Source organism: Balaenoptera acutorostrata, chromosome 16 (genome assembly GCF_949987535.1).
Source record: "Balaenoptera acutorostrata chromosome 16, mBalAcu1.1, whole genome shotgun sequence".
NCBI classification, from domain to species: domain Eukaryota; kingdom Metazoa; phylum Chordata; class Mammalia; order Artiodactyla; family Balaenopteridae; genus Balaenoptera; species Balaenoptera acutorostrata.
In genome coordinates, this window is record NC_080079.1 from 17,028,751 (window position 1) to 17,042,907 (window position 14,157).

General features: G+C 49.1%; 2 protein-coding genes and 1 pseudogene across 11 annotated transcripts in view; 2 read left to right on the top strand and 1 right to left on the bottom strand.

Moving 5' to 3' along the window:
• Window positions 1-4,798, top strand: part of NRAP (nebulin related anchoring protein) — a 70,332-nt gene extending 65,534 nt beyond the window's left edge. For all 10 annotated transcript variants that reach the window (XM_057530424.1, XM_007173108.3, XM_057530421.1 and 7 more), the window contains 3 exons: window positions 1,252-1,359; window positions 3,745-3,876; window positions 4,423-4,798. In XM_057530424.1, the coding sequence (XP_057386407.1) occupies window positions 1,252-1,359; window positions 3,745-3,876; window positions 4,423-4,527 (345 nt within the window). In that variant the 3' untranslated portion in view covers window positions 4,528-4,798. The remainder of the gene's footprint in view (window positions 1-1,251; window positions 1,360-3,744; window positions 3,877-4,422) is intronic.
• Window positions 1,366-3,738, top strand: LOC103011996 (nebulin-related-anchoring protein-like; annotated as a pseudogene).
• A 39-nt stretch (window positions 4,799-4,837) lies between the features above and the next one.
• HABP2 (hyaluronan binding protein 2) overlaps window positions 4,838-14,157 on the bottom strand; it is a 36,640-nt gene continuing 27,320 nt past the window's right edge. Inside the window, exons 6-13 of the mRNA XM_007173113.2 lie at window positions 14,008-14,127; window positions 13,340-13,511; window positions 12,051-12,148; window positions 10,381-10,636; window positions 9,832-9,974; window positions 8,983-9,117; window positions 7,471-7,616; window positions 4,838-5,276 (exon numbers count right to left, since the gene is read on the bottom strand). Of these exons, the coding sequence (XP_007173175.1) occupies window positions 5,112-5,276; window positions 7,471-7,616; window positions 8,983-9,117; window positions 9,832-9,974; window positions 10,381-10,636; window positions 12,051-12,148; window positions 13,340-13,511; window positions 14,008-14,127 (1,235 nt within the window). The 3' untranslated portion in view covers window positions 4,838-5,111. The remainder of the gene's footprint in view (window positions 5,277-7,470; window positions 7,617-8,982; window positions 9,118-9,831; window positions 9,975-10,380; window positions 10,637-12,050; window positions 12,149-13,339; window positions 13,512-14,007; window positions 14,128-14,157) is intronic.

Below are 14,157 nucleotides of genomic sequence, written 5' to 3' on the forward strand. Positions count from 1 at the left end.
TGATGGGTTCTGTACTTCTCGCTGCTTGAACAGAACAGGCGTTTGGCTCCTGGTTTGTGATGTTGGAGCTGGAGGCGGTGATGAAGGTGAAGGTGACAACGGGCAGCAGGACCGAAAAACGATGAGCTCCACCGCGCTTGGCTCGAGCTTTCCGTGGTCCCCTCTAGTTCCAGGCCCGGCTGTGGGGTGGCGTGAGGGCACTTTGCTTTTTTCTGCCACTTTTCCTGTGCTTAATCCCCCGAATCCCCTGTAGAACAGAGCCTCAGCCTTGACCTCTATTTCCAGGTGACAAAAGTAAGGTTCTTAAGGGCCCCCTCACCTGCCGCGGCTCTGGGAATGAGTGAGAGACCACCGACACGGTCCGGGGCTGTCACTTTGTCATCTGTTGGCGATGTGCCTTGCCTGCTGTCTCCCTTCTCTGTGGCGGAATAAAGACCAGCCTTCCGCTGGGATCTCCAGATAACTCCTTTCATGGAGCCATTGCCTTATCTTGAAAAAAAAAATATTAGCGACATGAAGGCACGGGAGATTTTGATGCCTCCATCGGTGGTGTGGGTCTACCTGAGGACTGAGAGGATGTGATTACAGACTCCCCGAGGGTGTGCGAGAACAACTTGAAAAGGGAAAAAAATGAAAGAGGAAGATGTGAAACACGGGGGTCAGGAACTCGGGCAGGTTCCTGACAATCAATTTAATTCAGGGGAAGGCTCTCCCCTCAGTGCAGGCACCAGGGGTGCATGTGGGGTGCAGCATGCTTCATAGGGATGCTGTGACATGGCATCAGAGGTAGCCCAGGGGCCCCCAGGAAGTCTGTGGAGCCAGTGAACATGTGGGTGCCAGGACCCAAGGAATAGAACCTTCGGCAGGTGGGAAGAAACAGGGTTCTTGAACTTTGAGTTCTGGCATCTAGAAGCTGCAAACCTGAAACGCTGAAAGTAAAAGCAAAGACAGAAAGAAGCGGGTCAGGGGCATCTGGTACCAGTGGGACGTAGCAAATGAGCCAGACCCACAGACCCCGAGACCCACAAGAGCAGGGCCTGATGCTCAGGCTGGGGGCTGAGAGCTGAAGCCCTTTGTGGCCAGAGCTGGGGGAGGTCCTCAGGATGGATGTGGGACCACAGGCTCTGCCATTCTGGGCACCAGCAAGACAGAGGGTACATGTTTAGGAACCACTCCCACTGAGAATCAGCAACATTCCAGACATGGAGCTACTTACTCCCTGCTCACTCATTTCTGTGTTTCCCCAACTAGAAAGTCTACAGAAACTCTTGGGAACAGACCCGGGATGGTGGCTATGACTTCAGGCTGGATGCCATCCCGTTCCAGACCGCCCGGGCATCCAGGGAGATTGCCAGTGACGTAAGACCTCATGTTCTCTCCCTCCTCTCTCTCTCTCACTGATAGGTTTTGCTCTGGTTTTCCCAGATCTGTTGAAAGGCAAACCACCGGGAACCAAAACTGAACAAATATTTCAAACGAAAGAAAAAAGGTGGCCTTATTTTTTTAGCATCTTAGCCAGAAATTTGGAATTGGGGAGGGTCGTATTCCCACTCCCTCTCTTTTAAGAGAGGCACTCTTAAAAGTTGACGCATGTGGACAGTACCAAGAAGTCAATTAACATACGATTGATTTGTTGACCTTCAGTTGAGGGACTATTTTTTTTTTAGCTGAAGTGCACTGTGGTGGGATAGAAAGAGATTGGGTTTCCCTCCTAGATTGACTTGAGTTCAAATCCTGGCTCAGTCACTTAGGAATTGGCTCTGTGGTCTTGGGTAAGTTGCTTAAATTCTCTGAACTCAAATGTCTCCATCTATGAAATAGACATCTAATACTGGTCTCCTAGGATTGATGTAGGGATGAAACCAAAATGGTTCATAGTGTCATGCACAGAACATGACAAAACACGGTAGCTTCTGTTATTGAATAGGAGGATATCATTAACTAGATACGTCATCATTCATGAGTGGTTTGTTACTGGTCCAAAGTGAGATAAGTACAGAAATCAAGAGCAAGCATTCAGGAACATTCTTAGCAGTTAGACATTATGACCTCCAAGCCTGTGACTGGTGGACTCCTCTGGCTGATCAGAGTAGAGGCCAGTTTTTATGTGTTATCAAATGTACCTGGTACCACTACATACTAATCACAGGCAGGAGGACCACATATTGGACTTTGACAGATTGGAAATTTTAAAAAGCAAAACAAAATGAATCCTGTCCTTCACTATAGATGGTTTGAGGAGCACTGGACTGGGTCGCTGAAAGCTGGAAAGAATCAAAGGATGAGTGGCTACTGAGAGAATGGACACATTTTTCTTGCTGTTGGATTATTAACTATTACAGCAGCAATAATACCAGCAGCCAACACTCGGTGGGCATGAGCCTGTGCCAGACATGAAGCTCAGCCCCCACGGAATCCTCTCAACGTCCCATGGGGTGGAGGTTCATGCTCCCATTTTATCAGGTGGGGAAACCGAGAAACCAGAGAGACTCAGTAACTGACCCAAGGCCACACAGCTAGTAGGCAACAGAGGGAGATCCAGGTCCCAGGTCTACTTGAATCCAAAGCTGTGCCCTTAACCCACTGTTGAACTTCCTGCTGAGAATCCTGAGGACTGGTCCTAGAAGGGAGGTGGGCGCCCATGACCCCCCTCTGCATCTCTGACCTGCAGTTCCGGTACAGAGAGGCCTCCCTGCGGGACCGGGGCCTGCAGACTGGGTACCGCAGCATCCATGACGACCCGAGGATGAAGCATGTCCTCAGTGTCAGCAAACTCCAGAGTGACAATGAGTACGGGAAGGACTTCGCTAAGAGTCGGTCCCAGTTCCACAGCCGCCCAGACCAGCCTGGCTTCCTCCAAGCCAAGAGGAGCCAGCAGCTGGCCAGCAGTGTGTGCTACAGGCAGCCCCTGCCCCAGCCCACCTGCGACCCAAGAGCAGCTGGGCCTGAAGCATGCCCAGAAGACCCACCAGCTGCAGAGCGATGTGGGCTGCCCTCACTCTCTGGCCGAGGCCCGGCCTCTGGGGCCTCTTCGTAAGAGATGGCCAGAATCCCACGTCCCCTGTTACCTTCAGGGAGGACCTGGGCTGAGATAGAACCCAGGAGACCTAACTCAATAGTGCCAGAAGAAGTGACAAGAATTGCAATGTATTGAGTCCTTCCTGTGGGCCAGGCTCTGTGCCGAATGCTTTCTGAGCGTCGTGCCACGGAGCTCTCACAACCACCCCACCACTGCCCCAGTTTACAGATGGGGAACCTGAGGCTTAGAGAGGTGAAGTAGCAAACTCAAGATCACATGGCAAATAAGTGGCAGGCCTGAGATCTGAGCCCCATTTGGTTTGATGTGAGAGCACAAGCTCTTGATTGCCATGCCATACTCTTTCCAAGGGATCTTAGTAGTCGCCTAGACCGTTACCTTTCTCTGGGAGGCAACTGAAGCCCAAAAAAGGGAAATGACTTCCGTAAGGCCACAGAGCAAGTCACGAGGGGAGCTCGGCCTTGAACCAGGTCTCTGACCCTCCACCCCCATTACAGCCCCATCACTTGAATGGAAAGATGCAGAGGGCAGCGTTATGCTGGCCCAGCCCCCGGCACAGAGGGTCCTCAATGCCGGGGAACGCCTGCTTAAGCTGATTTGGCTCCCTTGACCTGGCTTCGCTGACAGCATATTCTCCAGGGCAGGCTTTTTAAGCCTCCCCCCAAACCCTGCTGACCTATTCCTCTTGCCTCCCTCCTTCCCCCAAGGTTAAGTACAAATCAGACTTGAACCTGACCAGAGGTATTGGCTGGACACCTCCTGGCTCCTACAAAGTGGAAATGGCTCGGCGGGCTGCAGAGCTGGCCAACGCGAGGGGCCTGGGTCTCCAGGGAGCTTACGTGAGTAGCGGGCTGGCTTGCAAGGCCATGGGGGAAAGGCAAACTCATTGTTTCTTTTCAAACTTTATTTTTGGCCAAAGGTCAGCTGGCTCTAAAGACGTGTGAAATGCAGCTCACGCAAGGCGCCTAATTTCATGGGTCTGAGGTGACCAGGAGGGTGACACCCGGGTTAAACTTCCTGCAGGGTTTTCTCTGAAGTCACAGCCATTAGTTCTTCGGAGACAAACATGCCGGGCCTACATCAATCGCAGCCGCGGCAGCCCCGGCTGTGCTGACTGCTTGCTCGTTACATTCATGGAAGGGGTCAGGGACTTGCTGGCTACAACAGTCTGGGTTTTGAACCCTACTTTGTTCGGAAGAAAGATGCCACGTCTAAATGAGAGATTGGCTTTACTTCTTTCTCTTTCTTGCCTTGAGGATCCTTCTTCTTGGGGAGGATGGAGGAGGGAAAAAGGAAGGGGAGGGCGAGCGTTTTAGACAGCTTGTCCTATGGGAGCAGGGCAGGAGGTTCATCTTAACTCAGGGAGGTGTGTCTGATTTCTGCAGGGGGGGCAGGAGGCTGTAGAGACCGGAGATGATCAGAGGGGGCATGTGAACCCAGATGCCACCGAGATTCTTCACGTCAAAAGGAGGAAGGCCCTGCCGTTGTGAGTGGGCGGCGTCCACCTGGGATTCTTGGGAGAGGAGCTGGAGAGGAAATTTGCACGCCAGAGGCATGGCTTCAGTTGCGGCCAACTGTGAAAACAGCACCCCAGCCCATGCTCCGATCCTCCTTTATTAAAATAACAACTCTCTGAAAGTGGGCGGAGAATGTTGTATTTTGGTCCCCTGTCGGATGCCTAGAAGTGGGGTGGCCCTGTTGCATGCCTTGAGTGTCTGGGATGAGGAATAAAGATGTGAAGGTGACCCCCACCGACGCTAAGCCGTCTGAAATCTCACATTTGCAAATGTCCGAGGTGAAGGCAGTCGATGAACACTGATTTTCTAGAAGCTACAATTGTTGGAAGGGAAGCAAACGTCATATACTTCAGGTTGATTCTCTCATTTCTGGGTTTCCCAGGAGGGAGCCTGAGGCAGTGGTGGCCATGCTGGTCCAGGGGACCCCAGGCTGGGCAGCAGTGGTCTCTGCTTAGAGCCTGGACACTCGGAGGCTTCCGGGGCTGTCCACGGCCGCCCGTGAGGCCTTGCCTTGGCTGGGTGCTAAGGAGGATGGGCTGTGAGCTTTGGAAGACACCTCAAAAGCTAGCCTCCCTTTCCATGGTGGCTTTGATCCAAGTCAGGAATTTGGTCACTTGGGTGTAGACTCCTGGCTTCTTCCCACACTCCAGGCCCCAGCTCACGATCCCATAGACGTAGTAGGTACCATCCTTCTCACAGGTCAGAGGGCCTCCAGAGTCACCCTAGGGGAAAAAGACGCAGGAGTCAGCCTTGTGAATAGGAATGCATTCAGAGACAGCCCCACCCTCCGTGAGGGGGTGCCGGGGGGGAGGGGTGAGACTGCTGGCGGGTCCTGGGGAAAGTAGCAACAAGGCTCTTCCAATGCCTCATGTGACGCAGTGCTCTGAAGGGAGAGAAACAAATGCCAACCTACGTCCTGAGTCAGTGAGGGCTTCCTGAGTCAGAGAAGCCACGGGGCCAGCCCTACTTCCTGACCCGCCATGACTCTTAGTGATACAGGTATTACAAGGGGCCCTCAACGTCTCATTCCGGCAGGGATCTGGCGGAGGCTGAGAGGTGCCCTGTTTGGATAGAGCCCTTCCAGGGCCCACAAGGGCACACACATGGCAAGGAAGATGGGGCTCAGAGGCAGCATGGCCTTGATGTTTAACATGGTCCACGGAGTTAGATCTGCTGGGCTCCAAACCAGGCTTACTGCCTGCTGGCCAACGGGGCCTCGGTTTCTCACACTGTAAACCGTGGATAGCAACAGAACCCCTGCCCCACGCTGAGGGTCTTGTGAGGACTAATGTTTGTAAAGCACATAGAACAGTGCCTGGTTCATATTAAACCCCCAGTTAAGGTGGAGGGGATGAAGATGGTGAGGAGGAGAGGAATGAGGACGTCTCTCTCTCTCTCTCTCTCTCTCACACACACACACACACACACTCACACACACACACACACTGCTGCTTACGCACCACGACTGGTAGGCTTTTTAATGAATTGTCTCTTTCAATCTTAGCCACAATCTGCTGATTTTATGGATACACTATTTCCATTTTACAGATTAGACACCTGAGGTTGGAGAATTATTTCGGTGCAGTGGGTTGAATGTTTATGTCCCCCTGCCCCCAAATTCATATGCTGAAGCCTCATCCTCACTGGGATGTTATTAGGTGGGGCTTTGGGGAAGTGATTGGGTCATGAGGGTGGAGGCTTCATGCATGGTATTAGTGCCCTTATAGAGGAGACCCGAGAGAACTAGCTTTCTCTCTCCACCATGTGAGCACACAATGAGAAGTTGGCAGTCTGCAACCTGGAAGAGGGTCCTCACCAGAACCCGCCCATGCCGGCACCTGATTTCAGACTTCCAGCCTCCAGGACTTTGAGAAATAAATGTCTGTTGTTTAAGCCAGCCACCAAGTCTAAGGTAATTTGTTATAGAGGCCCGAGCTGACTAAGCCATTCAGTGATTGATAAAGGTCACAAAGTAAAGGATAGAAGCAGGTTTCAAACCCATGACCATCGGCTTTTAAAGCCTGCAAGGGAAGCCCTTGAAATATCTAGGGAATTGAACAATCTGTTTTCTTATTCGTCTTCTAGGGACTTAGGGAAAAGCACTCTCATCTGCCCACACACCTCCTTTGAGTAGGTGGATATCTGTGGCTCCTTGGGAAGGGGCAGAGGGTCACAGTAGAGCCACAAACCCTGGGGAGAGTGACTGTGATTTCCCATCCCAAAGGGGGCTCAAGGCTGGGAGATCATTGTTGGGTCCCTTTGTAGGGAGGAGCTCAGATTTGAATGTGCCCATGCTGGTCCTCCGAAGTCCTATATGGGGGCAGGTGTCAGGCAGGTTCTAAATTGGCCCTGGCCACAGAGAAGCCACTCAGCCAATTAGTTTATTAGGGTTAAATTGCCCTCCCCCTTCACACACACACACACACACACACACATTTAAATCCTAATGGTTAGTCAATATTATTGTGAATTCTCTGGCGTCTCATCTTTCTCCTTCCAACCACTGGTCTTTGGGACTCTTCCCTGCTTATTGGGATTTGCAGACAAGCTGCCCGGTGCTGAGGCCATTTAAACACAGTGGAGCAAATTCCTGCTCTGCCACTTGCCACCCAGGTGCTACAGGCCAAGATGATTTCTCTAAGCATCTGTACAACGGTGATAATGACATTCCCTTCACCAGATGGTTGTGAGCATTAAGTTGGACAATGTGGGCAAAGTGACTGCTATGGTGATTATGCTGAGTCGTCCTGGTTTGATGTGGATTCAGATTTGCCAGAGGACAGACATGTCCCCCTTAGCTTAATGGCAGGTGGGTCTCTGAACCCACCTCCCAGCCCAGGGTTCTAAGGGCCCTCTGTGCCCAGTGTAAGGTCCTGTCAGCCCCTCCTTCTTCAAGTACCATTTGGAGTCTCTGACCTGGCAGGAGTCTTGCCCAGGCTTCTGGAGGTTTCCTGCACAAATCATACTGTCATCGATCATGTGGTCATAGAGTTGGCGGGAGTTGCACACGGTGTTGCTGATCAGCTTGACTTTGGCATCCAGGAGCTGGTGGGACCCTTCTCCTGCGGGGCGGAGAAAAGAGGTTGCCACTGTACAGACCAGGCTGGAACGTGCCCCACCAGAAGCCAGCAGCAGTCAGAAGAGAGCCACCAGACCTGAGCTCGGCAGAAAGGGTTCTTCCAGGAGATGGGCAGAGTAGCCTCATCTTTCAGGGCTGGGGGCTCTTTGCTTTCAGCCTTCACGATGGTTCTACAGACCTTCAATGCTGTGCTTATCACATGGAGCAGAATCATTTATGCCCTCCTCTGTCTCCCCAACTAGATGGTGAGGTTGGGCAAGCAGGGATGGTGTCTTAAACCCATTTTTAATTTCCCATGCCTGGCAGAAGACTGAATGTAGTAGAGCCTTCATGACGCATGAAGTGCCCTGGTTGATCACCTAGAGTACCTGCTTCCCAGAGCAGACCTTTCCTTGCCTAAAGAACCTCTGTTCTGCTCAATCTGCTCTCGTCAGCACGATGATGCTGAAAGGTTTAGATGGACTCCAATGAAGTTAGCTACAAAAAGTTTCCTGGTTAACCCTAAATCTAATTATCGATCAGAAATCTTTCCCAGAAGCCTTCTGACAAATTTGTATATTACACTTCACTTTCTTCCTCAATATGGGCCTATTTAAAGTGATTCTTGCTTTCCATTATTAAGAACAAGATTTGGGGGGAAGAGAAATCTATTTTGAGTATTTGAGAGAGACTTGATATATACTTCTGAATTTCATATATGAGAGGATATAATCTTGTCAGTACTATAAGGAAAGTAGCCCTTTGGTTACTTTTTAAGATCAGACCAAATCCTAGAGATAAATCAACAGCTTGATTTAACAAAAATTTATAGAATGCTACTATGTAGAGAGCCTTGACCAAAGCACCGTAGGAGAGTCAAAGGTGAATGAAACCTGACCCCTGCCCTCCAGGGGCTGACTTAATGAATATCTCTGGAGAATTCTATCATCTCCTGTTATCATGATTCCAAACCTAGGATGTTATTGGGAAACTGAAACTCAGCCGTCCAAGTGACAAAGCTGAGAACCTAATACAAGTCTGTCTGACTCCAAAATCCATCTTCTTTCTAATTTATCCTCTTTCCAATGTACCTAGGAAAGGAAAAAGTTCTCCATGGATACAGGATCAATGCTTGGTGAAAGTCAAAGATCTAAGAGTTGGGGCCAAGGACAGATATGGAGATCAGAGAAGACTCCTTGAAGGTGATGAGATTTAACTGGAGCTTGAGAGATGGGGCAATCTCTTTCTTTTGTTTATACATTTTGAATAGAACACTGATATCTAGTTCAGGAGGGCAGTTGAGTGTAACCCTTTCTTGTCTGGTGGATGTAACTCACCTGGGCCTCAGGAGAATGCATGGCCAGCCTCACCTGTTTCTGTAACACCCCAGCCGGAGATGTGACACTCAGTCCCAGGAGGAAAGGGACCATCAGGCAAACATACAGTTTTCACATATTTGGATTCCAGAGCACACTGACCATCCACTGGCTTTAGCTTGAGCAAAGCTAGGTAGAGAAAGGGGAAACGGGCAGTGATACCCTCTCTGTCAAAGAAGCATCAGCTTCAGCTTGATTGGAAGGTGGACCTAGCAAAGCCCCATTCCCGATACCTAAAAGAACACTCCCTTGGTCATTGCATTCTTTTAACTTTCAATTCAGAGGAGTAATAACACTTTGGGCTGAGTTTTAAATTACTTCGAATCCTTTTTTTAAAAACAGGCTTTAAGGGGGAAAAAAAGATATTGAGGAAGCAGAAAGAGTGAGAGGTCTGTGAATGGAGAAATAGGGGGTAGAGCTAAGCAGCAGGCAGGTTAAGTCCATCATTGCCTACCAGGTGCCAGATGTGCATGGGGATACATGAGCATCACGTCACTTAGCACATAGGAAGTGGAGACTTGTACATCAGTGTCTCCGTTCTACAGAAGAGGGAATTGCAACTTAGAGAGGTGAGCCAGCTGTTAATTCAAGGCTGAGCTCTCTCCACAACGCAATGTTCCTCACATCTCTTCCCCTCAATTTAAGAACTTGTGCACATTTATCTGCGACACTAACACAGACCTTTAAGAACTAAAAAGCTCTGGAATAAATGCTCTACCTTACAGGGTCTATGAGGGACCAAAAAGACAAGAGCACCTTCTAGAACCAAACCTCAGCTTTCCATCAGTAGAGAAATCCACCCAGGACAAGACCCACGGGAGAGCCACGATAGAAGAGACTTGCCAATGTCGTTGTAGGGAATGTCGTCTCTTTCGTCATAGTGGCTGTACTTGAATATCTTCTCCACCCCAAAGCTCTGCTCGTGGAATTCTGTCTTCTTCAGGTCCTGGTCCCCTAGCACCACTTTTAGATATTTGGCTTTTAAGCTACAAGGGAAAGTAAGATGATCAGGAACTAGCCCTGGAATTTGAGAGACTGGATCCACACCCTGGCTCTGGTCCTGGTGAGCTGTGTGACCTTTGACAGATGACCTGACCTTCTCACGCCTCAGCATCCTCATCTGTAATCATGGTCTTGCTAAAGAACTCTCCTGCTTGTCTTTAAGTAGCTAGTTTGGAGGCTTGCATGTCATAACACATGTAATGCACATGGTGAGCATTCTACACATGGGAGCTCTCTTCTACCTGGTTGTAAGGAAACATCCTTTCACCCTTGGAGCAAGATCCGACCCCCAGGTCCTGCCAGAGTTGCCAAGATGCTGCTCAGATGGGAAGAGAAGAACCCCCCTGGAGATTGCAGCCACCCTAACCTCTGCTCCCAGCAGGCACCTACTCGGTGCAGTGGGCGGCAGTCAGCACCCAGCAGGGGTGGATCAGTGTCCCCCCACAGAAATGGCCCTGGGGCATGGAGATGGTCAGTCGCAACGAGGTCTGCAGGGACGCCTGCCATGGGTGCTTGCCCGCTGTGCTCTTAAAGCCGCCGTAGATCCTCTTGACCTTCCTCTCTGCTATCTCAGTCCTCCCGCATGAGTCAAACTCGGGAAGTTTGGTCAGCGGCTCCGTGAGGCTTCCCTCTGGGTTGGCAACATCTGTGAAGCACAAGAAAAATAAATCACCCTTCTCACCCTCCCTCCAGATCCTCAGAAGGACCTTGTCAGAGGCATGGCTCTGCATCCCGAAGCTTAAATAGTGTCCAGAGCTAAGAGACTATACTGGTGCGTATAGGATAGGCACGTGTGCAGTTAGCATTTGTTGAATACATTGATTAATACAAAGCGAGTCTATAGAATTAATGATGAAGATGTTGCTTTTTCCTTCTTATTTTGACATGTACACAGACACATAAAAAATGTTTATCACTTATATGTGGAATCTAAAAAATACAACAAATTAGTGAATATGACCAAAAAAAGAAGCAGACTCACAGATATAGAGAACAAATTTGTGGTTAGCAGTGGGAAGACAGAAGGAGGGAGGGGCAAGACAGGGGTAGGGATTAAGAGGTATGAACTATTAGGTATAAAATAAGCTACAAGGATATATTGTACAATGGGGGGATATAGCCAATATTTTATAACTATAAATGTAGTACAACCTTTAAAAATTGTGAATCACTGTAGTGTACACCTGTAACTTACATAATATTGTACAGCAAATATACTTCAATAAAAAATGTGTGTATAAATATATAAATCCATCTCTGGGTATGCATTTAACTCTTTGTTAATGCACACATATATTTTGGAGGCTTTTTTGGTGCCTAGGGGAAGATATTCAGATGAAGTAGAGTGGGGGAGAGAAGACATTTGCACATATAACTGTCATGCAAAGGAGAGAGCAACAGGTGTTGCATGGATGGTGCCCAATCTATTCCATGGGGTTTGTAAGAAGGGAGAGAGAATATTTCACTTGGTAAATCATGGAGGACTTCCTGGAGGAGTGGTCATTTGGGTTGATTCTCAAAGAATGGTTGGATATGGACAAGAGTGGGTATGGGACAGAGTATTACAGACAGAGGTGACCATAAGAGCAAACGCACAGAAATGAAACTGTCCAGGGAAGTAATTCCATTGAGCAGAGGGAGGGTGCATTGCTTCAGACGTGAGTAGAGAGGTGGGCTAAGGCAGCGTGGCAGGAAGACTGTGAGGCTGGAATTCAGTCCATGCTGTATCCTGAGAGGCTGTGGAGACCCAGCCACTGTTTGATCACCACTGTACACTGAAGGCCTGGCATAGCGCCTGGCATCCAGCAAGCAATCGATCAATATTTGCTGAGTGCACAGACTGGGAGTCAGGAAGCCTGAGTTTACAAAGGTATCCAAGTCTGCTCGACCTCCCGAGAGGGGAGCAGAGGATTGGGCAGTTGGGTTGCCACTGGGATGGCAAATGGTAAAGCAGGTGTTGTGGAAGGACAGGGGTAGGACAGAGAGGGAATTCCAGGAACATCTGTCTATGGCTCTGCAACCTCCCCACTACCCGGGCCTCCAGACAGCCACAGTCTTACCTAGTTCTGAGCAGGCGGGGACATCACAGTACTCCCATTTCACCTTTGCATTGTTTACTTTAAAGAAACACCAGGGCTTTTTGTCTCCATCTGGGTTTCTAAAATAAAAAAACAAACTAAGCCGGAGCCAAGGCTTGGTGAACCCGCTGGACCTCATTAAAAATCCTTTGAGTAAGAGAGTACCAAGCTCTTGCATCCCCCTGAGACCACATTCCATTCCATTCCTCCAACAGGTTAGCAAACCTTGACATATAAGGGTGGTTATAGTTTTGGGGCCAAATCTTAACTTCCAGAGGAGAATCTCAATAACCAGGAAGTAGTTCACGAGCTTTGTGCCAGATCCACGGGACATATTACATTGTTTGTAGGAAAATAAATGAGATCCTTGTCGAAGATCCTTCTTTGTCAGGAAAGTGAAATAACTACAGAAACATGGTGAGAGTAGGGCTCCTCTGCCCGAACCTTCAAATTCTGTGCATGGGAGTTCTCTGAGAGAGGCTGCTGGGGTTCACCCTGAAGACAGTCCCATGGAGGGAACAGCTCAAGGTAAGTGAAAGTAGAAGGAAACTTGTGTTTTGTGCTAGGGAAATCCTCTTGCTTAATGGAACCAGTTTAAAGCCATACAAAAAATCTCTGTTTCTATATGCAGACCATGCATGTCCTTGGCCTTGGTTAGACAATAAGCAGTGGGAGGAAGCCAACAGAACGGTCAGGAAGACGGGGAAGAAGGTAACTAGTCATCACCAGGGATAGAAATGGCATTATTCTTATTTGGGAAAACCTGCACATCCTTGTGTCAGAGACCGTAATGCTAACCAAACATTCCATTTCCTCCTTTGAAGTTCCATTTATCCCTTGATGTTATGTGGGACTATATGACCATTTCTGGCCAATGAAATATGTGTGCTAAGATGACGTGTCACTTCTAGGCTGAGCTAGTAAAAATCTCATGCTCCATGTTCCAGCCCTTCCTGTGTATCTGAGTAACTAAGCGAAGCTAAGATTACCCCCTACCTCCACACCCAACCTACATGACACACGTAGCATTAATGAGAAATAAACATGGAGGTATTCAGGCCACTGGGATTTGGGGGTTGTTCATTACAGCAGCATAACCTAACCTATCCTGAGTTGGAAAATCTTCCTAGAAAGAAAGCTGATGAGTTTCAGTGTTCCGGTCCAAGATTTCGAAGCTGGCCCAGGAAAACTAGGAGCAGGGGGAAGGGACAAACAAACCCTTACATTGACAAGGGGCCAAGACGGAGCATAGGGAGGAGGGTAAGTTTTACCTGCAGAAGTTATGCTCCCCAATCCCATGGGCCTCAGCATCCTCCATAAACGTGTTGTAATTCTCCTTCAAGAGGAGGTGGGAGTTCCAGTAAAGGCATGAGTGCTGGTTGACTGTCTTACTCACTTTCCCTCGGTAAGAGTAGCCATCACCAACATAGCAGTCATCAGAACCTTGGAGAGAGCAGTTGGGAATGTGAGAACTGAGACCAGCTGGTGTACCATGCCTGGAAAGGACTTGGCAGGTATGTCAGGTGGTGAGAGGATGGGGCCTGAGTATTGATCACCCTGAGGTTTCACTACGAGTTCCCAGAAATAAGGTGGTTTGAATGCTCCACATTCAACCCAGCTTAAAAACATGGAATATCATGGGGGTGGGGGTGAGAGCTGAGTTCTTTAATTTTGGCTCAAACAAGAACCAGTGGTAGGTAAGTTGAGGCCCAAGGATACCCAGGAGTGTTTGACTTGCCTGCACTATATCCCAGCTTATTACTTCCTCTACATGGAGCTAGACATACCCTACGCCCTTAGGTTGGAAGGCTGAGGCAATAGCAGAGCTTGGGAATTGACTTGAACCCTGTTCTGGCAACAAAATGCAAACAGATAAAGGATTCCAGAGGCCTCACCTGTGTCCCTGAGTTTCTGATGAAGTGGTGGTATAGACCCATACCTATTTCACAGAATCTCCCCTTGAACTGGTCAGGACAGGTACAGGTGAACTTGGATCTCCGCCTATGCCGGGAGCAGGTGCCGCCATTTTGACAGGGATTTGGCCTGCATGCAGGAACCACTGTGAACACAGGAAGTGGGTCCAGGAAGG